This window comes from Spea bombifrons, chromosome 12 (genome assembly GCF_027358695.1).
Source record: "Spea bombifrons isolate aSpeBom1 chromosome 12, aSpeBom1.2.pri, whole genome shotgun sequence".
NCBI lineage: Eukaryota > Metazoa > Chordata > Amphibia > Anura > Pelobatidae > Spea > Spea bombifrons.
In genome coordinates, this window is record NC_071098.1 from 24,013,717 (window position 1) to 24,038,594 (window position 24,878).

Sequence of the window (24,878 nt, forward strand, 5' to 3'; positions counted from 1 at the left end):
CATAAGTTCTCCGAGGAACGTGCATGCAGAAATAAGATTGTTTTGGTAGGATCTATGCAAAATGAACGCATTACATATGTTGAGGACAGGTTCCTGTGATCTCTTCACATCAGTATCGACAATTCAATCGGAGAGCAACCTGGATATTTGCGAAGCTACAGTATATCTTGGAACCTGGACTTTCGCAAAGGATCGTGAAAACTGGACTTTGGTACCACCGATTGTATTGATTTGGGTTTGTAGGGCGGTGAAATATTTTAACTCATGGACATCAGTACGCGGACTCTAGAAAGCTTCTTGCGTAAATTTATCTAAGCTGGCCTGGCATAATGCATTGTTTAAATCTTTGAGATGACTTTCAAGAAATCTTCCAGTGTTCGCAATGTATTGTGCAGGAGAAGATCGCGGGGATGTTTCTTCTAACCTGTAGTGAACATAGACAACTCCTGGTACTGCCTGGAGCTTTGTATGCATAGCTTCTGGGTAAAAAGGAGTATTTAGTGGCCAGAACCACCACCCATGAAATGTAAGAGCTTAATGACACATGTTATGTCACCATCAACATATTGTGAATGCCGGGGATGCACTCGGGTCAGAGTTAAAATGTTCTAGTCCTCTGCAAACTCTCATGTTAGTGAATGAACCCCTGTGTTTCTCTAATACTGTCTTTGACTATTCTATGAAGGTCCATGAAGATCCAAACACTAAGCAGCTAGCTAGATTATATTAAAAACCAGCCTTGTGGCTAAGACCCCTCAGAGTTGATGGGGATTGTTCGGATAGACCGCTTTAGCAGAAAGCTGCAGTCTCACCGGCTCCCTTTAAATCTTTGAACAATGCTGAAATACTATCCATTATAAGCTGTAGGCAGCTCGTTCTGTTTCTGCTGTGGAAAGCAGCCAAATTCTTATTTCACTCGCTATGCTCCCCCATCGATACACCATTACATTACCCTTCTCCCTTTTTGAAGATGGAGCCAGCCCAGCCCTTAGACCTAATCTCCCTTTTTTCTCTCCCCTTCCATATTATTGTGTTTAAGCTTTGTTGGAAGTTGCTGGCAGGCGACGTTTCCTGCTACAGTTTCTCACACAAAGTCACCTCCGTTCAATGCAAGGGGTCAGGGGGTTAATCCAGAGGTGGTAAAATAACAAGGTATTCTGCCATATCCAGCAGCTATATCTACACGCGGGCCTCAGTTTTCCAGACTCTTCTATATCAGTCAAGTGCTTATATTTTATTTTTCGTTTAAGTACTTTCATATGCGTTCTTTTTTTTAATGGGTGTCAGGGACATTAAACGGTCCCTTTTAATGGATCCATGAGTTGTCTACCTTCTTGCAGGTCAACAGAAGTTTGCAGGAGATCATTTTTAGCTCTCTGACTTTATTATGCTTAACGAAAGGCCAATCCGTCTGAGCTTCTACCGAAAGAAGGGCAGCGCTGGCCCCAGGTAATCCAAAATTAATGTAGGAAGAGTTCATGAACTTGACCTCGCTTTGAATTTGGAAAGGTCAGCTAATCCCTTGTTGTTGGAGAACCTCAGTAGGGTTGGCCCTTCGTAATGCTTAGTGGAGTAACTACAGAGCTGAAATGTCTCTCTCTTCCAAACTCTTGCGTTAAGCAGGTTGTTTCTTAGGGGAAGCTACATGGCTTAAATTCCCTTATCCCTTCTCTCTTTGCTCCTACCGCTTAACCTTAACTCGATACAACCTCGTACATCAAAATATATTCCTTGACGTGTTAGACTTTGAATGACTTTGAATGGTATTTCTTGGGTACTCTGTAACCGTCGATGCGCTGACTCAGAAACCGGGAAGGTGGCAAAAACGGGGAACTCGGAGCGTTGGTGCAGAAATACGCAAAAAGTTTTCTTTTGCTTAAGAAATTGACTTAACTCAAAGACTGCAAGTAATTTGTATTAAAAAAAAAAAGACTGTCTGTAGTTGATCTCAGACTCGCTTGGAGAATTAAGCCCGTAAAAGGTTTTTATTGTTTCACATTTTTGGCTGCAATTTGTCTCTCCAAAGAAACCAATAAACATCTCGTTTCTGTGCGCCCTCCATGTGCCCCTCTTATGGGGTGTGCCCCGGCAGACCCTCGCCGGAGATGTACAATGCTTTGATTATTTACAGTGGGATTTACCGCTAATGGAGAGATTAAGAATGGAAAGCATTTGGGCTATTCAGACTTGAATGAGATTCACTCTGGTTATGGGGTTATTCAGATGAAGCACCTTTTGATCTTTTGCTCTGTTTGTGAAATGTTAATTCTTTTGCCTTAACACGTTCCGTACCCTTAAATTGAACTACATCAGACCTTGTTTGGAAAGCTAGATTGGTAACACTTTGAAGCAGCCTTGCTGATTTCATATATTTTCTCTAGTATCCCTCTACAATTATTCTATATTCTCTTCTTACTATAGGTTTGCTCGCCAAAAGTATAAGGATTTCCCAGCTATGGTTACTTTGCTTATGGTTTATTAACAGAGCAGGGTTCCTGCGGTAGGTGGAACCCATGGGTGATGTCCCATGCTACTTGATGGGAAAATAGTTTTAGGAAGCCATTTTTTACACCCCAAATTTCTTAAGGAACCAAAGGTGACTGGTGCAGTCCTGTCCCCCCCAAAAAAAATTAAAGGTCTGTGGGTAGGGATCAGGTAGCATCTACATAAGGACACATGGTGGTAGTTAAGTGGAACAGCCTCCCAACAGAAGTAGTAGATGCTAATTCACCATGTAGTTTAACCCCTTAATGACAAAGCCCATACATGTACAGGCTCAAAATGCATTGTTTTCAATGGGTTTAGGGACCACCCGTTGTCCTTAAGGGGTTAAACATGCATATGGCTGACCCTGAATAGTGTAGATGTATACGGGAGTATTTGTTAAGTTTGTATATTGGAACAATGAAAGACAATGTGGCGTCTGGATGAAGTGAAATATAATTTGCTTGGTATAAATGATTCAATTAAGCTTACTAAAATAATCCTTTTTTCTTCGGTGTCTTGCTGTGTGCATCTGTTTCGTTTTTCCGGAGAATCTCATGTTTCCTAATGACTTATTGTTTAAAACAAAACATTACAAAGAAACTTGAATTCCATATACATTGAATAGCCTTTGGTGATCTAAACCGGCTAACTAGATGTTTAAGGCGTTCAATGTGTGGATGAAAGTCGGTTTGCCATTAATTACTAAAAGGTTTATCATTAACAAGTTTGTTTGTTTTTACAGGGCGTTTGATGAACTCCTAACCCACCAGCTGAAAGCTCCTCCTGTCCGTTAGAACCTCCAAACCATGACTGAAGAGATGGAACGTCCCAGGAGTGGACTAAGCATGGCCAGCAGCGTGGTCACCACCGCCTCTGTCAACCAGGGGTCAAGGGTGAGTATCATTTCCCCTTCATTAACAGGGGGTTTGTGTTGCCTTAATCAACTCCCTAATATGAATGTTTAACAGAAAAAAACGATACTTTGTTCCAGGAGCATTAGTTTTAATCTGTCCCTTTTACGGCTCTTTAGTGCAACGTTGTTATTCATCAAACATGTTCACCAAAAACACGTGGCACAGTTGAGACTTTATTAAGGATACGTCATTGTGGTTTTGCAGCATGTGACTTATATATTTTTTATATTGTGCATTATTTATTTTTATTAAAAAATTTTTTATATATATATATTGTATTATGTGTGAGCAGTAACCTGACTGTTTTTGACTGGGTTCTTAAGTTGAACTCGGAGGTCAGGAGATGCAGAATTTTTTTGTTACAAGAGATCCACATGGTGGTGACTATGGTCATTTAATGTTGATTACCCCCCCCTCTCGTGTTTTGATGCAGCCCTCAACCAGATCCGTGAAAAGAGTTCACACATTTGGCAAAAGAGAATATTCTCTCAAGAGAGACCCAAACTCGCCAGTCGTGATCCGGGGGTGGCTTTATAAACAGGTACTGTGGTTTTCTCCTTTCAAATAATGGTAACAGAGAAAAATCTTTGTATATAAGTAAAGATAGACTGGGACTAAATGCAATTAGTGTTTTTTTATTTTTTTAGAATTTTATTAAATGATTACTCCAAAATAATAAATGGCACTACCGCAGACAACATATGGTAATCATTGTTGGGTACTGTATGGAGGAAGATAAACGTTCACTAGTATTCCCATGTAGGTAAAGGTTGAGTATCCCTTATCCAAAATGCTTGGGACCAGAAGTATTTTGGATTAGGGATTATCTCAGATAAGGAGTCTGGTTTGCCGGTGTCAGAGTATGGTTTGTGGGGATATATTACCCCCTTCTCTACTCTGGCCAGTCGTACGGCGCGTAGCGTCATGGCGGAGAAGCCAAATAGGAGGTGAGGAAAGGCTCTACGGGACTACAGGAGAGGTCAGACACCAGCAGCAGAAGCTACCCTGGTTGCTTTCCCGATTGCTTAAGATATTTTGATCTAAATGGTGTATTTTTGCAATTTTGTAAACACTTGGTGAACAGTCTGTTTGCTGTCCAGATTATAGTTTAAAAACCAAGTCAAGTCTCCCAAAAAACAAACGAAGTGATGACTTCCAGATTTCATGCATAAGCATATTAAATTTGTTAAAAATAATAAACGCACAAAACAAACCACAACAATTTTAGCCTTCAAGTAACTTTGCCTCCCTCTAGTGTCCATATCCAAAAGTGTCCTTGACTATTTTACAGCTAAGTGGTTCCTATAAATACCCCCTGACTCAGAATTTAGGAGTTTCAGGATAAGATTATACAAACGCCTCTAGAAGACTTTTTGTAGACCCGACGTAAATGTGTCTAGGACAGAGCAGGCTCCATGTAGAACGAAATTGTGTAATAATTACTTTTTACGTGATTTATCCTCTAAAACATCAGGCTTTTACCGTGAAGGTACGTCAATAATTCTGTGGAGTAAACCTTTTCAGCTTATAAAGTGTGGTCTGACAATCCTTCTTGACTTCACTTTGTTTTTTTTGGTTTTTAGGACAGTTCTGGTTTACGACTGTGGAAAAGAAGATGGTTTGTGCTGTGTGACTTCTGCCTGTTCTATTATCGAGGTAGTATGAAATGTTTTGATCCTTGACAAAATATAGTTGCACATATAATCCATAAACTGACATCATAAGCACTCTTTCCTATATTTAAAAAAAAATTTCTTGGGTGGGTAGTCCTATCTAAGGCATAAGGTATAGGCAGTCTAGGGTAGCATTACCTACTACTCCTACTGAGGGCACTCATGATCGCAAAAGACAAAAAAAGGACAAAAGAGCTCATTGAAGCAGACCATATCAATCTGTCTATTTTTTGCTAAGGAAACTGTAATTTTGAATAAACATCTCCAGGATCCACTTACGTCGTCATTTTTGTCCAGTCTCTAAAACAGTTAGAAAGCTATATCTTTAACGCCAGGTCTCCTAGAGCAGAATGATTTTGGTGGAGCCTTGGAGAAGCAATACTTACTCAGTAGATTGCCTTTAACCCGTTTCTAACTCTTTTGGACGCTGTTTGTTTTTGGGTTCCTCAGACAGCAGAGAGGAGACTGTGTTGGGGAGTATCCTTTTGCCGAGTTATGAAATCTTACCTGCCAGCCCACGAGAAGTGAAAAATCGAAGATTCAGCTTCAAGGTAAAGTTTCCTAATGCGATAGATCTATTACATGTGATGTATGATGAAATAGGCATGTACAAAGCATGATGAACCACCATGTAAATGAATTTATTAAAAGGAAAACTCTGGAGGCCATTAATTTGCCACTAGTGCATTTGCATACAAACCTATGGTGTTAGATAATGAAAAGTATTCTGTTAAGAAATGTGTTCTTTACACCTTTTGGAATCACGGCTATGATTTTGTAGTTGTACGTAACGGGGTGTCTCTGATTCCGCAGGCAGAACATCCTGGGATGCGGACTTATTACTTTGGCGCTGACACACAAGAAGATATGAATGCTTGGATCCGAGCCATGAACCAGTCTGCCCTGGTGGTTGCTGAAGACAAAAACAAGTATGAATGTTGGAAGTCATGTTTAATATACTAAGTCTATAGAAAGCATATTAATTTGGGCTCTTCGTGGACAGAGAATGCTTTGTTAACTTGGTTGAAAGTCTTAATGAAACTCTGAATAGTCTTGATTATTGTCATATGTAGGCCTTTGATATCTCTCTGTCCCTAAACGATGAATGCTTTTTTTTGTGTGTTCAGTTATACACCTGCTTACAGTATTTTATTTACCATGTAACTACATTGACCATGTTTACATAATAAGCCTTTTTTATTTCTTCCGTAGGGCAAGCCATACTCCTAGAATGTCCGGTTCTCCGCATGATGACCTTTACGCGAGCTATGAGGATTTCCCAAACCCCGGGATCAATCCATCCGACCATGCCAAAAGCGCAGAGTCTCTTGAAATCGCTCAGCTATCTGAATCCAGATCACAGGATGAGAGCTCCAGGGAAAGCCTCCAAGAGCAGGACAGGAATGGAGACTTTGAGAAAGATAGCTTATTCAGTGGGCTCAGAGAGTCCTTAACTGATGCTATGCAGCAGTACACATCCATTTCCCTGAATGGGTCAGTCCCACCGCCCACCCCTGAAAATGGCGTGAAGAATATGGAAGTTACTTACAATAGGGAAGAGGTGGAAAGCAAAGGGTTGGAGAGGAAAGATTCTATTCCTGAGGACGAAGAGTGGGTGCCTTTTCATAAAGATCAGTCCGCCTTTAAGGACCCTTTAGAGTAAGTAGTGTTTTGAAAGGTTAGGTTGTCCTAACATAAAAAATCGCTTTTGTAGTAGCATGTTCTCACAAGTAAAATAGATTCACTTAATGGCACACCCTAGTCCAAGATCTTACAAGAATTCACAGAAAAACATATTTTGCAACCACATCGAAACATCAGGATTAAGCCATTAACCCGATTACTTAAAAATAAAATGGGAATTATATTTTAATCTGTAACCATTGGTGGTGGGCATTCTCAGACCTATACATCACCAACAGAGTTTGATGCAATATATTGTGTAATGACAGGTGTAGCTGAACTCAATGAGTTTTGGCAAATTTTTAAGTGTCATGAGTTCTAGCTTCTTAAGGGCCATATAGTTACTTGTTGGTTATTCTTGATGTAATGGGGATTTTAATTGCAATACTATTATTGTATGGTAGTTGAGAAGATTTCTTATCTGTTTCTGCTCAGGAGCTACAGCACCAGAAGTCCATCTAGGGTTCTGCAAAAGGGATTTGAATGTCCACATGATGTCTATGCCTCTCCGCTCTCTCGCTCTGCCCCTTCATCGCCTGCTGTGCTTCCAGCGCATATTTATAACACTGAAGTAGGTGACAGAATCTGGAGTTCAAGGGATGAGAAATCTGTGTCACAGACTGAGCTTCCTGACACACCAGACGGGAAGGATGAGGATCTGCCCAATGTGCCATCTTCACCATCAAGAACCACAACTGGCCAATCACCTGCAAGAGCAGAATATGTGCTACAAAGAGTAGCAAAGGCCTCAAGATCTCATTCTCTCCCACCAACACCTTCTGAAATTTCTAGACATAGGATCGTAAGGAGTTCACCTCCAAATAAATATGGAAGCCCTTGTACTTCTGAGAAAGTTGTGTACTACCCTGACAATACCTATGCAATACCTGTGCCGTCTACTGCAAGCCCTACCAGAAAAGATGCCCCCATTACACCAAGCCTCAGTCCTAGGGTTCAACAAGCCCGTCCACCTTCCAATGATGATTTGGCTGTGCCTGGATCTCCATCTCAAGGCAGGGTCTTCATCAGATCAAATACCCCCATTGGGCGGGTAGACATGCTTCCTTTAGAGGAAAGGTCTTCAAATTCTGTACCTTCTTCAAGACATAATGAAGAAAGATCAGGTGAATATTTTGTGACCAACTCCAGGACAAGGTGTCACATTGTGAAATCTTCGTTATCGAGACCTCAAACGCCATCTGATCGGTACGATGTCCTGCCGTGTGATGATCCTTACTCTTCATCTTCAGTGGCAAAGGGTCCAGGTAGATACAGCAGGAGATCTCAGCCTCTGGGCCCAGAAGATGAAAGACTGGTAGATGGATGTGGGGTACCATTGCCTCCCAGATCTCACCTGTATTCTAACCGGATGCAGATGAGACCAAATGCTCCAGCTGACAGAGTAATCGTAGAAGAGTACCCACCAGAGGTATCTCTAACACCTTCTCTCATGAGACATCGAGGCCAAGCATCAAGGGTAAGGGCATTGTTTATATCCCATTATTATTGTGCACTCTTTAAAAAAAAAATCTTCTTATGAGTGTAGCATGGAACATTCAAATAGATTTAACTAATCTGCCGAATGCTGTAGTGATAAGATCTTTTTCTAAATTGAGCGCCCTTTGGTTACTTGCAAACTCTTTTTTTTTTTTTAAGTGTGGTTTGAAAAATATTGATCGCTGTTCCATGCTAACTGTATTAAAATATGGATCAGTCACCATAGCAACCCTTTGAGCGTTCATGCTGACTGTTCCACATTTACTGCCTTGCCTCAGAATTGCCATTTTATAAATATGGCTCTGTGTGTGAGAATTTATTAATATGCCAAGAGCAGACAAATAACCGTGGAAATTGTTCGTCAGGCTGATGGGAAATAGGTCCAATCGTATCGTTTTCTTCAGTATGGTTGGATACTGTCCAACATGGTGTTCCAGTGGCTGATTTGTTGTGGGCTGGTTGTCTTCACATGTGGAGGTTGTTACATTTAGTGACTGTAGTGTATAGGGGTCGCGGTCCCGGTGTGATTTCTGCTGTGCAGCCCTTTTGTACCTATGGTATAAAGGTGAATGTAGTGCGTTTATGAATTTACCGCCAAAAATAAACTTTGAATGAGTCAAGTAAACAGGATTGTGCTGTTCATAAGACAGAATGACCTGCTGGCGCATCTTTTGAATGACAGCTATGTATGCTAGTAGATATACTTTCCTGTTTTCAAACTGACCCTTCCTATCCATCCCTGCCAACAGTATTCCGAGAGATCATTACTTCCTCCAGCAGTGTGTTCTGGCCGAGGTCTTGGCAGCGCCCCCCGACACCTGTCAAAAATGGTGAGTGTCTCATAATGTGAGCTAATGGATAGTATTTTTAATATGCAAGCCCTGTCCAGGGGAGTAAAGTGATATTTCACAGAATTAATTCTCACTAACCACAAAGTGGATTTCTCTGTTTACCCAACTGACTCACAATGTATCATCTAGAGTAAATTGGCAGACCATAGGTTCCAAGTCTAGATAAGTATCATAGCTTGAGTATGCGTGCCTCCGCCAAGCTTTCGTAGAGTTTAGACATGGGAAGTTGGCAAAACTCCTTTTTGTGTGCTCTTTCTAGGGGCTTTCCATGCACTCGTATTTGTCCTCTTAAATAGGTGCCGCTGTATTGCTGGCCGTTTTGGCTGGGCTTGCCCCCCCGAGGGCACCTTAGCATCAGAAAGGTTGGGACACTTTCCAAACTAAATGTGGCAAACTGTTATCTGTCCTTTCCCTACACAACTTATGTTACTTATTTCTTGTATTAAAATATACTGTGTGTGTTGGCAATGTATCAATGTATTATTTCAGCACAAATTAAAACTTACATCTGGCGAGTTAAAAAGCTGACCTGCTATATTGTTGTTCTTCTGATTTTTCTTTCATGTATACAGGGATCCGCCAGCTATTCACAATTACCTCCTCTTCCTCCTGTCTCAAATCGACCGGGACCTCATGTGCCCTCCGGAAAGAGGATGTCCATCAGTGTCATGGTACGGAACGCATAACCCTACTAAGACATATGGAAATAGACAAAATAAATATCCTCTGTAATCATTTTAATGAACCGATAAAATGTTTCTGGCTTCTAACTGGTCAGAATAAAATGTAAGATGTATTGTAGGGTCTATTCCTTTTGTTGATGAGACTTTACAATAAATGATTGGCATAATGTAGACCTCTAATAGAAGGTTAGTAACATTGATCTCCACTTTTATTAAGTTGCCTAGACACCTTTCTGTTTTTGTAGTTTCATGCCTCATGAGGTCAAACCACAAAACCCGAGTTAATGTTCTTGTTTTTTTAATATCCTAGCCATCTGGCTCTACAGCCTACCGGGAGAGAGGTTTCCATCCGTCACGGCTGGCAGACAATAGCATTGACGTAAGTACCGAGTAAATTTGAGCCAGACATTTAAGAATAAAATTAGATGTAGTACAGCGGTGGTCCACTCTTTTAAGGAAGAGTAACCACCTGGACATCCCTAAAGTACTATTTGCTGTATTTAGTAATTCCTTTTCATTTATTAACCAGGTTATTTTGACAAAGCTGTGCGGTCAGGATAAACTCCTCGTCAGTATTGAAGATGAGACCACGCATCTCCGAGCTGAAAAGGCAAGTACTGTGCTTCTAGTTTGCAACCGTAAGACGGCTCGTCATCGATTGTTCTGGGAAAACCTGCCTGGCTTATTATTACTCTGATGTGGAGATGTGTATATATTAATGATCACAGCAGCCTCTTACAGTATATAATGTCTTATTTCAGGAGAAGCTGGAGGATGCTCTGCAGGTTACTCACCACCATCTTGATGAGTTCCAAGGTCAAGATCACGTGATTGAAAATATCTGGTACCAACAAAGGCTTCTACAGGATGACCTTGTTTACGTGCGTGCAAGGCTGTGTGACCTCTCCCTGGTAAGATCCCAAAACTAGTACATTGTTTTTCTGCTTTGACCCCTAAATTAGGCCAATTGGCCAATTAAAGTTGAAGCAGAGCACTCAACGTATTTGATTTTTTTTTGTCATTACTAGGAACGCGAGAGAGCATGGGAAGAATACAGAGTCCTTGAAAGCGAGATGAACATTCTGAGGGAGACTTTGGAACGAGTCAGTCAGATGGGTCATCCGCAGGTATTTCTTCCCATTTAACAAAATCTAATCTCTTAATTAAATGGTAGGCAAGAAATTTGAAGTATTTCAATTTCAGAAATCAGGTCCGCATAGAAATAAAATGCAAGGGCAGCAACTCGCATTTCAGGTGTTTACCATTTTTATGCCCGCTGTGCAGGTTTAATGATGATGATGATTAATTACTGGAAGAATCCAAAATAAAGTGAATTTTTGTGGGACATCACAGAACTATATTGAGATAGTTTCATTATTTTAAGAATTCGGGATATATTAAATGGAATTAGTCTTGTAATTTTCTTTCTTCGCTTGTTAATCACAATACACAGGACCAGGCAGCAGCCAATCGGGATCTTTGGATGATCAATGACATCATTTCTGGCCTCCGATTCAGTAAAGCCAATTTCCACGTCATCCCTGAGCCCACGAGACATCCTGGTATGAAGTACCCCATGTTTTTTTCCTGTTATTTTACTTGATATATCTGCTTTTATTGCTGTCGGATGAGGATAAGACGCTGGCATTAAGATGCATTCTTAAATTTGAAATTTGTAAACTAGAATCCACAGCCAGTGAACAAGAAATCTGGGATTTGTAATACAGGCAGAATGGACAGCAAATATTTCTTAATTTCAGTTCATGGAAACCCAATGCCTCTCAGATTCCTTCACACAACGTTAAATATTTTAGGGCTTCCTTCCAAGAAACGGGTGGGTTAGTCAGGCTTTGTTCTGAAGAGATACCAAGAACGTCTAGGCTTTTCTATATAGTGTTTAAGTACATTCCTACAAACCTTTTTTAATTTTTGCAACTTGGGTTGGTTCTTGTAGTGATACGGATGGCCTCATCTCCAGCTGGCGAGCCGCAGTCAGCCCTCCAGAGAAGTTTCCTTCATCATTCTGGACTGAATCCTCTAGGCCAAAGAGAAACTCAGCAAGTAAGTGAAACTGGAAAATGGCTTTGTCTTTGATGTTTCAAAGAGTAAATCCTTAGCATTCTAAGGAATTCTAATCTCATGGATTTATCGGCTGTAGTCTGTTCCCATTCTTCTGATACCTGGAAACTTATTTCTTAGTAGGTATGTGTATAAGATAAAGTGTTGGTTATTGAGGAATAATAGGTTTATACCTTGTGAGTCTAAGCTCTCTGATCCCCTGTCTATGTCATTACCTCTTCAGACGCTTGGTGACCATCTTACACCTATCTCTCCTCATTCAGTGTCCTGTATATCTGTGGCAGCCCTGTGTTTCATGACATAAGTTAATTGAAGTTCGATAAAACCAATGAAACAATGAAAGGTTTTTAATTTCTATGGCCAACACTGAAATGTAACAAGATTCAATTTTATCATTTGACACACATTAACAGTTTAATTGCTTTGATCCATAAAGGACTTTGAAGGTGTGCCTCCTAGACCCCCGCTTCCCAAAGACCATAACGCAAATAGTGCCGAGACTGATGCACAGAGCGGAGGAAACGGTGACCAAGTGAGTACGGTTTAGAATTAAAACTAACTTTTCTAAATAAGTTTTCTCTCCCTATTTTGCCTCTTTTTAGTTTTCCTTTGTACGCATTTCTTAAAATACTTGGGGCTGCCAGTTCTTGGTGGTCTAGTGGGGGGGACAGGGAGATCTTTACCCATTATGGTCCCCACCTAAGCACCTGTATCTCATAACCTGGTGCTTCCTAGCAATGCATGTCGAGCAGGAGAAGATAACCCCGTAACCTGGGTAATCTCGCCTCCCTGCCCTCCTATACACCATCATTAAGATGCCTTTTTCGTACAATAATAATATTGCACACCTTTTGATCTTAAACACTTTTCTATCGATCTCTCCGATAGCCTCATAGATTACAGTAAGTACAGAATATTTGTTTTCTAATCATGGTGTCTTCTTGACATTTTGAAACTACAGAATGAACAAGACCAGGTAATCGAGCAACAGGCTAACCCGGCCCCCGTGAATAATCCAGGACAGCAGACATTAAATGAAGGTGGAGGTAAGGAAGTTGTATGAGTAAGCCCCAGTCGGGTGCGAAACGCGTTGTTTACAAGTCTCCCTGTACAATAGAACTGCCTTACTAATAAAAATGTATCTCTCTGTGTCGGATCATTGTGTGCAAAGCCTTCCTTTTCTTTTCGCTAAGATCATATATAATGTGAGAGATAAGACAGGCTACAATAAATGCACGCAACCAATAAGCTATGGGATTTGTGCTCTGTCCTTCAACCATTGTCTACAAGCTCTCCTGTCTGAGAGGTCTGGTACATCATTAAGGAAATTAAACTTATTGTGATTTGTAATTGGAGATTGTATACTGTTAAAACATAAGGTTTATTTTTCTTCTTTTTCCACGCTTTTTAAGGGTGACGAGAGAGAGTTTACCTTTTTCTCCCTCTTTTTGAAGGCAGCTCACAATTTATATTTAATATTTCTTTCAATTTATGGATTTAATTCCCATCTCTTTCTTGAGCTTTTTTGGCAGGAAATTTGTTGTCAGGCTTAATACCGGAACATCAATGTTTAATAAACTCAGAATAAATTTAGATTTTTAACTTTAATATCCTCAGCTATAGTCCACAATCGTACAGTAACCCTCTTAGTCCTTCTAGTAACCCCGACAGGTCCACTTTTTATTGCAATGCATCTCCTCTTAGAATAATTTTGAAGACTTGTATAAATTTCCATTAAAGTGTGATTTTTGACAGATATGTGAATGGTAAAGAAGGGAAGAGAACATGTATAAAATGTCGTCTTAACTCAACATCTTCACTTTGCAGATCCTGTGCTCCCCAGTAAGGATTTGATTGGCTTTTGCCTGGTTCAGTCCACTTGTCCTTTATCCATCCCCAAAGTTCACAAGATAACTTCGGAGCCGAAGGTATGACTTTACACATTCTACTTCAGAACACTCAGAGGAAACTAAAAATGGGAGGTAGTTTAGATGAGTGCTCTAAATGCCCAACGTTTATTGGTGGATTATGCAGAAATAATGATGTAAAGTTTTGAAATGTGGTCTAAATCAAAGTAGAATGGTCCATTTAGCAGTAACATTGGGTATGGTGTTGGGACCACTATCCAAGCTTTGGGGGTTATGTTTAAAAGCTATTATATAAATTATAATATTATATGTCCCGTAAGGTATGGGGTTTTGTTGCTAATATTTGAGACAGTTGTAATATTGGTTTCACAAATCATCCAGGCTTCACCTCCCAACGTGGTCGAAGTGGGCACTGTAAGGAAACCACGAATGAGTGCGGAGGAGCAGATGGAGCGCATGCGGAGACACCAGGAGGCTCAGATACACGAGAGACCAAAACCTGGTGTTACTACTCAACGACAAAATTCTCAGAGGGTCATCACGGCTACAATTGGTGGACGGGTGAGTAAGTCGTACAGACTTTGATGTGATTGCATACAAATCTGTCCAGAAGAAGTGTTTACGAACTAGGTCTACATGCACTGTTTTCTATATATTAAATCCAACTCTTCAAATAGTAAATAAGGAATAGTTGTCTCTGAAAGTTCACTTTTTTGGGGCATTGGTTTCCGGTTGTCAGCTTAAACCTGGAAATGAGGAGAGAAGACTGACCGCATTAAGTTCAGCTCAGAGGTCTTATCGGCTGATTCTGCATGTTAAATCATTTTAAACTGTGAAAGATTGCAGTGACGATGATTGCTTGTGCAAAAAAAAACAACAAAAAAAACAACAATAAAGTGAAAGAGGAAATGCAGTTATAACCGAAGTAAATATCCGGAACTTATTAAAATAGTTAAAAAGACAGTTAGTGGTTTCTTGCAAATGGCTGCTTAATAAAGGCATGTCAGAATTTAAGAAGTTTCCAATACAGTCTGGGTTTTTTATTGCGTTGGTTTGATTCATAAAAACAGGGCTTGATCATTTTCATAGCTTTCACCAAGGAACTGTGTAGCCCAAAGCCCCTAAATTACATTTTAAAATAGATTTTTGTTTTCCAACATTCCTAATGGACCATATTCTCATTTGGTGCAGTTGGGATCATCATCTGAGTCCCTCCCAGTCCGAGCAAATTCCCAACAAGCGGACAAACCACCTTCAGAACAGCGGAAGCCAGCACTTGTGAGGGTTACGGCTTCCTTTTACCCAAGTACCACATCTACCCCACAATCCGGAAAGATAGGAAGTGGGAAGTCAAAAGTAAACCCTACTAAGGCCGTTCAGGACAGCAGAACTTCAGCCCAGTGCAGTGCCGATGAACCAACATACAGTGTGTTGATGGAACCTCAGACAGAGAGCGTGACTTCCATAACCAGTCTTGCCATCTCTCCAGTGGCCAAGGTGACTCCCCCAATGAGGACAAGCAGTAAAATAGTCACTGCTGTCTGTATGCAGGCCAGAAAGGATGTGCGAGAGGGCAGCCCTAATAAACAGGAGGTACGGGAACAGTATGTGTAGAAACATTTTGTCCGTTTTATTGAAGTTACTACAGATGTTTCCATCGATATGATTCTAATATGCATTTGGGTTTCTCATATTCGTTTTTTTTAAATATTTAAACGGGTCCCTTTTAATGTCACCTTTCCTAATCGTATGTTTTTTAACTCAATACTCTAAAGCAGGGGTGTCCAAGTTTTTTCTGCGGTGGGCCACTTCATCAGAAATGTGTGTGTGTGTGTGGGCCACACTCATTTTTCATGCATATTAAGACGGGGTTAATTGGGTGATAATGAAAAAAGCAGTGGAAAAGTTTTTTGATCAATTTTTATAACACACACACCAGGACAGGCTCTGCCACGACACACAAACACACACACCAGGACAGGCTCTGCCACACCGACACCCAAACACACACACCAGGACAGGCTCTGCCAGACCGACACCCAAACACACACACACACACACCAAGACAGGCTCTGCCACACTGACACCCCAACACACACACACCAGGGGCGGAACGAAGAGCTGAGGCACCGCTGCCACTGGGCAGCACGGTGTGTACACACCGGCCGCTTTACTCTCCCAGGGGCCAGTCCGCCCCTGCTCATGCGGCTGCGCCTCGAAGTCTGGCGGGCCGCATGCTGGATGCCCCTGCTCTAAAGAAACTTAAGTAATCATTGTTAAAGGAGAATTTCCTTTGGAATACAACTTCTTGAGTATAAAATAGTTCTGTAGGTCTGCACTGACGAAAACTTAGTTTTATCTTGTGTTGCATCAATAAATCCTTTGTCTGCCGTCATGGAGGCGGCCATTGTATGCAGTGATGTGGTATTTCGGTGGAATATAAAGACATTTTTGTTCTTACGGTTCTTATAAGGTAGAGTAAAGGAGGCAAAAGCCATGACCGACCGTACAACATTTATTACAGATTTTAGAGCCTCAACGTAAAATAGTCCTTTACTAAACTTATAAGAACCGTTCGACCCATGGCTGTGTTTGTAGATATTAAAAAAAAAAAAAAAAAAAAAAAAACTTTATGAAGCTTTGTTGAATTAAATGTTTTCATTTTTTTTTCTTTTTTTTTAAAGCTTTATAGGTGGGCCTTTTACTTTTTAATATTTATATATAATGCTTTTTCCCCCCCAGTCTAACTCAAACCAGATGCTATTCCAAGCAAGTTCTTCTTCAACAGTAGAGCCAAACTCCACTCCACGACCTGAACAACTTGACGTGAAAAGGCAGACTGTGGCTGGGACCAGGTAATTAATCCAGTGTTTTAATCTGGTTCAATACCACGATCATCCCATCTAGTCTGCCCGTTTTACCTAATGTAAAGACTCGGATCTTAATCACTCCTTGGTCTTGTTTTAGCCATAAAGCTATCTCGAATCTACCCCATGTATGTTTAAATTCCCTCACTGTGTTAGCCTCCCCCACTTCTGATGGGAGCCTGCTCCATTTATCTACCACCCTCTCAGTAAAGGGAAACTTCCTTACATTACATCTAAACATTTGAACCTCTAGTTTAAGGTTATGACCTCTTGTCATAACATTTTTCCTCTTTAAAATCTGCCCCACACCCCAGTCCTGCCGACGTAGGCCAAACGACACCACTGCCTGTATTGATGATGTATTGGTTCTGGTTCATTTTTCTTACGTAGATAATGAGCCGTTGTGTTCTAGCTCTCCTGGCCGTCTGTGTAACATGCTTACTCTGTCCTCATACACCCATTCTATGTTCTCAATGTATGTTTGGCTTTGCAGCCCTGGCACATCCCCTGGGGGTTTCAGCAAACACTCAGACGAGGGTAACACCATCACAATGGAGGGGGAACGGGAACGGATTATGAGTTTATCCCATACACTGGCAGCAGAGGCCTCGCGACGCGGCAAAATTATGACAGGTAATTGGAATTTTAGTCGCAACCACACTTTCTGCCAAAAGACTCAACAAGCAACATATATCACACCAGACGTTTGATACAATGAAAGAACATCCTGTAGGTATATTAAACAATGGCTGGCTACGAGTTGACCGGGGTTTAGCCAACTAGTAGGTCTCCAGCTGTTGTCCATTTCCCATAAAACACGGCTACCTCGCACGTGTGTTAACAGACAATCTCACTTCGAGATGTACCAATATACACATATTTCTGATATGTGAGCTTTGCAAGATACCCCCAGTGAATGTCCTCCATGCCCTGGCATTTAGCTTATCTAATGTGCTTAGGGGAGTATCGGCTAGAATACCGCTTATCAGTCAGACAATGAAGGCGATGAATTCACGCGTATCATTGGAATCGAATTGAATTCTGTCCAATTGTCCAAGACTTGTTGGCAATTGTGGTTTTAGTTCTTCTATGGTCATGCATGAGTATGTTGGAATTTTGATATCTGTAGAGCTGAAAGGCATGAAATCGCGCTAAAAAGAAGAGATTCCATTATACTGTACAGGAAAAAGACAGCTAACAGAAGGAGCATAAAACTTGATTTAATACAAATAAGTGCCATTTACAGATAGTCATGGATTCTGTGTTTGTAGACCTGTATTGAGAACATTAAGTATGTGATCATGTAGTTTTGGCAACAGGAGTATAATGGATAGATATTCTGTTACAACAAACATTTTTTAAGGGTTACAATTTTGTCTTCCTCAGCCAAAGCATTTGCCGATGACTGCGATGAAGGAAGCGATATCTCTTCCTCAGATGAAATTTATCCATGGGACTTCATTATGCAAGATTCTTATAGCAAACGGCCTGACGTTAATGAATCCAGCCAGTTCCGAGCTGCGTCTAACTCTCTTCAAGCTGAAGGCAACCCAGCAGCCAAGCTAGGAGGAGTGTGCCAACCTTCCAAGCTGCCACGATCTTCAGGAGAAACTTGCAGCCCACAGCCAAAACGTCCAGAATCGGGAAAAGACCTTTGCCATTCCAGAAATTCAGAGAACCAACATTATGAGAACTGGTCTGCCCAAAATAACAATGGAAACTCTGATCACTGCCCAACTACTAGAACAGAGACTGTGACAATGTCGAAGTGCAATGGACAGGTGGCCAATTATGATTTCCTCATAGAGGACTTGCATTACCACCCGTTGGATATTACCAAAGTGGCTGATTATTGTAAAGAAGAAAGGGAACCAATCAGAATCACACTACTTCAGTCTAGCTTCTAGATTCAGAGACAAAAGAAGGAATGGTCCAAGAAGATCTGAATCTAAAACATGAGCCTTAGTGTTGGAAACGGAATGTTGCGATGAAGATGGGTTAACCTATGTGGAGTAAAGGCGATAAGAGAAGGAAATCCTAGATGAAGATACATTGTAAAGTCTGTTAGATAATGTAAATACAGTGTACATAGTGAAGATGTGATCAATATTTGAATCCTGAATTGGAATCTAGACGCACTGAAGAGTGGAAAGATTTGGGAAAGGTTGATTTAGATGTTGACTTGATCAAGAAGGTGACCCTCTACAAGGTAACTGCCGATGTTGGGTGAAAGGAAGAGGCATGTAAGTGTTCTATGGAAAGAGGAGGTTATTCATGAAGTCGCACTTGTGAAGTGTTAGAAAAATGTTATTGCTATTGTTGTTGGTCCAACCCAAGATAAACTGAAGACTTGTGTGAAAACTGGAATTCTGGGTTGCCACGTTAGCATCGCTAGGGACAGTTGCACTATTATGAAACTATGATATATATTTTGAAAGTGATGCTGGCTTATAAAAAGGGAGACTGGAACATATGAAGGGATTTTCCACCTATCTGAACATTTTTTTTTTATTATATATAATAATTCGGTTCTACGCCGCTTTATAACTGGAAGACGCATTGTGCCTTATGTGTTGGCCGATTTCACAAAGTGAAGAAAACACAGTGAAGTTTTTTTAGTTTTCTTACGAAACATTAACTCCGGTTAAGTCCTTTACATGAAGAAAAGGTCACGTCGATCCATCCCAATTCTCCGACGAGCATTGCCACCCTGCTATACTGGAATTTTCTTTCAAATCGAACTGTTACTTTTGGTTGGTTTTTTTTTAACTTTGTTTTAACTCAAAGGCCACTAAATGGTCTCTTTTTATTTTTTAATTTTTTTACGTTGTTTTATTGCTGTGCCTTGACCAGTAATATAGTGGTTTGTTATTCTGCTCTTTTGTGAAGGGCCTGTATAATTTTTAATACGAAATACATTGTTACGAGTGTGCCTCTTACATACATAGGGTTCAAGTTATACGCCGACTGTCTTTTAACCTGCTATTAAACCCCAAAAAAGTAGGTTAGCTTTATTGCCTTATTAGCATATCTAATACTTTTTATTGGATTTAACCATTATTTCAAATAAACTCCAAGTGGCGTTTCGTTTTTTATATATTTAATTTTGTATTACATATTTGTAAAGGGGAATATCAAAACATACAAAGGAATGGGACTAAAGCTTTAAGTTGTTTTGTGTTATCTATGCAAAACTGTAACGTGCAAATAAAGCAATGTCTGAACGTGACTTTGGTGGGACTGTTGAATTCAAGGATATTATTTTCAAAATGTTTATGGGGGGGGACACAGTCCCCAGTGAACACCGGTTCCAGTGTAGATGGGTTCTGAGACCTCATCCTTTCTTCACCCAGGCATGGCTTGGGTGCAGGAGAAGAGGAATGTTGTACCAACGGAAGTAAGGATCACCATCTGATCACAAGATCAAAGGCAACGGATGTACAGTAGCCTGGGTCCAGACACAAGAACATACGCTACGGCTCGGATGCCTTATTCGGCTGTCTGCTCAAAAAGAGCTGGGCTGAGCCCAGATGCTAGAAAGACTATTATGATGTCCTACCAGATCTTTATGGCGTTAAGAATCAGTGGACAAACCATCCCTTGTTATATCTCACGGGACTGGTAGGTGGCATCCTGAGCTCAGCTTGCCTACTATGTATGACTTATATCAGGGGCGTCCAACATGCAGCCCGCGGGCCAAATACGGCCCGCGTGACCTCGAGGTGCGGCCCGCGTGAGTTCGGCAGCCAGGATCACAAGCCCTGCCGCTTACTTGTGGGAAGGTCTATTCTCTGCTCCAGTCCTGCCTCCTCTGTGGGGAGAACGAGGGAGGCCGCGCCCCCTGCTGAAGTCTGTGAGCGGCGTCGAGAGCTGTAGTAGGTAAGGGGGTGGGGGAGGTTGTTTGAATGAGTATGCCTGTGAGGGAATGAATGTGTGAATGAATGAGTATATGAATGAATGAGTGTGTGTGTGATAGCATGGATGTGTAAGTGCTGGAACCTAGGCATGATGGGACTGTGATTGCTGTTAGCAATCACACTCCTATCATGCTAAGTCAGCCAGTACATGCTGAAACCTGGCTAGCTCCCCCCCTTGTGTATTGATGCTGCCAGCAGTATGGGGTCTGCACTTACAGCCACCCTGTACCAGCATGTACTGGCTGACTTGGCATGATAGGAGTGTGATTGCTAACAGCAATCTGCTAACAGCAATCACAGTCCCATCATGCCTAGGTTCCAGCATTTACTGGTTGGCTGGGTATGAAAAGAGTGTGTTTGCTGTTAGCAATCACACTCCTATCATGCCAAGTCATATTGTTGATTTTTTTTGTCCAATTGTAGTGTGTTACTTTTAATAAAAGTGTGGTTACACACTAAAATTGGACAAAAATTACTAGTACAATGCCCAGCCAACCAGTACATACTGGAATCTGGGTATGCCTGAGATTGCTGTTAACAATCATAAAAAAATGAACCCTGAATTTTCGGTTTTGGTCCAGAATTTTCATTTCGGTGTATCCCTAAAATAAATAGAACTATTTCATTTTTACTTATCCAGAATCCTGAATTTGTAGTCACAAAACTTTCTAGGCCCAGAAATCAGTGAGAGGAAAAGTAAAGGTTTTGTGTCATTTACTTTATTTTAATCTGCATATCTTATTAAAGGCCATATTTTCACGCAGTGAAAAATTAGTGCAGCCCGCGCACGTATACAATTCTGATGAAGTGGCCCACTGCAGAAAAAACTTGGACACCCCTGACTTATATAGTTGAAGTATGGGGAAATAAATCTTAAATGCAGATAAAGAGTGCATGTCAACACAACTGAACAACCTTATACCTGTCGGGGGTTTTGACTATCAAACATATTACATCCCTTGTATATTTTAGCATAGGGAGGCGTGCGAGCTGGAGTCAGGTGAAGCTGATTTTTGCTCTTCTTTCCTTATGTTTTTTTTTTTTTTACACAGTTTGAGAAACTGAGTGTTGTAATCTGCTCTGGACCATTTAGATTTCCTCCACACAGAAAGGGACTGGAAATGAAAATCTGTCCTGACATTTTAAGGCCGGTGGCCGATACATCGCATGTGCCGCTACACGCTAACTCTCTCTCGAGTCATGTGTATCGAGCAGGGTGCCAAGCCCTAAAGAACTGTGTCTGCTGTGCAAGCAGTGATCCTGGTAATAGCAGGAGGCACAGAGGGCATCGGACCATCAGACATTTGCTTGGTTCCACCATCCATTTTACAGGCATTACAGGCTCGTTTCCATCTGTCGGCCGCACTTACGTCATCTGGCAGCCACCTTCTATAAAGTTACGATCGAATAAAAAGTGCTGGTAAAGCCGTGTCCCCGGTCACATTTTGGGCATCTTTTTTTGGCAAAGCAGTAGAAAAAGGATGGTAATTCCCAATTTGTGAGCGGCAGTAACAGCCCTCTTTTGTTGCATTGTATCAAATGGCAGATAATTTTAATCTAATATTAAAATACTTTTTCTGAACAACTTAAGAAATGAAGCACAAGCTATGGAGCAACAAAGCATATGTTCCCTTTAACGCTGATATAAGAAAAGCACCAAGGACTGAATAAGGCTTGAGTACTTTACAGAAAGAATAGAATATATGGGCCAAGTCATTCTCACCCCTTACCTTGGTTACTGCTTTCTCGCTCACGTAACTTTCCATCATGTAACCCCGCCGTGTCCCGCATTCTCAGGCTGGTACAAAAGTCTCGGTCAGAATGGCCCTTTGTGGAGAATTTTGGACTTGCTGGGGGGGGGGGGGGCATTTCCCCCCCTGCCCCACAGGCCAGCCCACCCCTGATCCCTAACCCATGGGTATGTAAGACAATACCAAACCTGAATACTCTCCGGGTTTGACTAGGAGTCTCTGGGTGAAGTCCTGCTGCCCTGGGTCTCTGGGTCTGCTTGGAAAGTTTGGCCCTACCCACTTTTCACCCACTCCACGACCACTTTCAGCCTACTCCCCATCCACTAACGGCTGCTTGGGAGCTTAAGCTCCTTCCCATACTTGCAGCTAGACCGGCCCCTTTCCCGCTCCCCAGAGTATTTCAGGTATGCCCAATACAATAAGATATACAATAAGGTATCCTTGAAACATTCCTATTTTAAGGCAAGACAGGAGGCTTCCTATTTTGCATATCTTCCTTTACTCTCACCAACAGCAGCAAAGAAAGAGTTAATAACACAAGTGAAAACAACCAATAGAAACAGTACACAGGTGGTATATAAACCCCTAAACTATCTTCCTCTTTCTTTGCTGCTCACCAGAGCTGCAGGTCAGTCCTTTTCCTACCTATGTTTATTGCTGATTTATTGAATATTATCCATTTATTATTCATTACATATTGTTTTTCTCACCATTTATATACAGTATAGATTTCTGGTATATATATATGTGTATATATATATATATATATTTTTTTTTTTTTTTTTTTTTTTTTTTTTTTTTTACTTGTCTTTTATTATTTATATTCATTGTTTCTTTGCATCTGTGCATTTTTTTTGGGGGGGGGGAGACCCCTTTTTATATGAGTTCCGGTTGCTATTTTCTTCAGTTATTTTCTAGATCATTACAGTAACGTTGTGTGTTCTGTATGTGGAAGCGATTTTGAACCATACATTGCCGAGTCCATGTGGTTTGCACATTGTATACAGGCTGAGTCCATGTGGTTTGCATATTGTATACAGGCTGAGTCCATGTGGTTTGCACATTGTATACAGGCTGAGTCCCTGTGGTTTTGCACATTGTATACAGGCTGAGTCCCTGTGGTTTTGCACATTATATACAGGCTGAGTCCCTGTGGTTTGCATATTGTATACAGGCCGAGTCGCTGTGGTTTTGCACATTGTATACAGGCCGAGTCCCTGTGGTTTTGCACATTATATACAGGCCGAGCCCCTGTGGTTTTGCGCATTATATACAGGCCGAGTCCCTGTGGTTTTGCACATTATATACGGGCCGAGTCCCTGTGGTTTTGCACATTATATACGGGCCGAGTCCCTGTGGCCTTGCACATTATATACGGGCCAAGTCCCTGTGGCCTTGCACATTATATACGGGCCGAGTCCCTGTGGCCTTGCACATTATATACGGGCCGAGTCCCTGTGGCCTTGCACATTATATACGGGCCGAGTCCCTGTGGCCTTGCACATTATATACGGGCCGAGTCCCTGTGGCCTTGCACATTATATACGGGCCGAGTCCCTGTGGCCTTGCACATTATATACGGGCCGAGTCCCTGTGGCCTTGCACATTATATACAGGCCGAGTCCCTGTGGCCTTGCACATTATATACAGGACGAGTCCCTGTGGCCTTGCACAATATATACAGACCGAGTCCCTGTGGCCTTGCACAATATATACAGGCCGTGTCCCTGTGGCCTTGCACAATATATACAGGCTGAGTCCCTGTTCTCATCACCTACCTTATACAGACATAATGTCTCAGGATACTGTGCCATCCCAGGATTCCTTTATGGCCTGGTTAGGGGCAAAGTTTTCTAACTCAGTGGAATCCGTTTTCTCTAAAATGTCTGCCAATTTGCCCCAAGGGCAACCTCCTGCTCCCTCCAGACCAGAGGCAATACCATCGGAGTCAGAATCCGAGAAATCTGAAGGAGAGGCGTCCGGCTCCAAACGGCCTTGGAAGGGCAGTAGTGTTTCAGTCGGCAAGGGTAAGGTACCTGCCAATGCCCAAAACCCTCTGACACTCCTTTGCATGACCCATTATCTATAGTGGACGTATGGCACGCGGATCCATCTAGTGAATCAGAGGCTTCAGCAAATCTGGTCTCGCCCAGAGATTTCGACTCACGCTTCGTCCATGAGTATTTGGTGGATGAGCCCCACCTAGCCGATCCCCAGCAGAACTTGGGAGCAGTCACCCAAATCCTATCCCTGGCAGACAGAGCAGTTCTACAGGAGACACCCCTTGATCCCAAGACTATCCGAGATTGGGCACTTTGTGTGGTATGCCTTTTGGGAAATGCAACTGTTTCAATCGCTACTGAACGTCGCAAAGCGGCTTTACTCCGCATGGATCCCAGGTTGGCGGAATTGGGCCCTAAAGACCTAGGTGCGGCCACTTACTGTTTGGAGACGCATTCGTCAAGGAATTAAACCGCCACGTATTCTTGATGACATGATGGAATAAGGCCAAACTGTCAATGAGGAAGGTCTTTCAGACTGGCCCTCGTTTTTCTGGGAGGGCTGGTCGACCTTCTTTCCCTTCCTTGGGTTGCGGGCCATATATCAT

The 24,878-nt window shown here is 41.7% G+C and overlaps 1 protein-coding gene across 4 annotated transcripts in view; it reads left to right on the plus strand.

Annotated features, from left to right (window-relative positions):
• The window catches only part of PLEKHA4 (pleckstrin homology domain containing A4), a 39,112-nt gene extending 19,283 nt beyond the window's left edge, over nucleotides 1–19,829 (plus strand). Inside the window, exons 2-24 of one of the 4 annotated variants that reach the window (XM_053451861.1) lie at nucleotides 3,230–3,380; nucleotides 3,835–3,942; nucleotides 4,985–5,057; nucleotides 5,525–5,625; nucleotides 5,888–6,003; nucleotides 6,287–6,733; nucleotides 7,193–8,234; nucleotides 9,004–9,084; nucleotides 9,678–9,776; nucleotides 10,099–10,167; nucleotides 10,318–10,398; nucleotides 10,550–10,699; nucleotides 10,817–10,915; nucleotides 11,242–11,350; nucleotides 11,743–11,849; nucleotides 12,304–12,399; nucleotides 12,829–12,913; nucleotides 13,695–13,795; nucleotides 14,117–14,296; nucleotides 14,927–15,328; nucleotides 16,478–16,590; nucleotides 17,096–17,235; nucleotides 17,989–19,829. In XM_053451861.1, the coding sequence (XP_053307836.1) occupies nucleotides 3,294–3,380; nucleotides 3,835–3,942; nucleotides 4,985–5,057; nucleotides 5,525–5,625; nucleotides 5,888–6,003; nucleotides 6,287–6,733; nucleotides 7,193–8,234; nucleotides 9,004–9,084; nucleotides 9,678–9,776; nucleotides 10,099–10,167; nucleotides 10,318–10,398; nucleotides 10,550–10,699; nucleotides 10,817–10,915; nucleotides 11,242–11,350; nucleotides 11,743–11,849; nucleotides 12,304–12,399; nucleotides 12,829–12,913; nucleotides 13,695–13,795; nucleotides 14,117–14,296; nucleotides 14,927–15,328; nucleotides 16,478–16,590; nucleotides 17,096–17,235; nucleotides 17,989–18,509 (4,407 nt within the window). In that variant the 5' untranslated portion in view covers nucleotides 3,230–3,293 and the 3' untranslated portion in view covers nucleotides 18,510–19,829. The remainder of the gene's footprint in view (nucleotides 1–3,229; nucleotides 3,381–3,834; nucleotides 3,943–4,984; nucleotides 5,058–5,524; nucleotides 5,626–5,887; nucleotides 6,004–6,286; nucleotides 6,734–7,192; nucleotides 8,235–9,003; nucleotides 9,085–9,677; nucleotides 9,777–10,098; nucleotides 10,168–10,317; nucleotides 10,399–10,549; nucleotides 10,700–10,816; nucleotides 10,916–11,241; nucleotides 11,351–11,742; nucleotides 11,850–12,303; nucleotides 12,400–12,828; nucleotides 12,914–13,694; nucleotides 13,796–14,116; nucleotides 14,297–14,926; nucleotides 15,329–16,477; nucleotides 16,591–17,095; nucleotides 17,236–17,988) is intronic. The other 3 variants (XM_053451862.1, XM_053451863.1, XM_053451864.1) reach the window with 3 other exon arrangements.
• The last annotated feature ends 5,049 nt before the right edge of the window (nucleotides 19,830–24,878 follow it).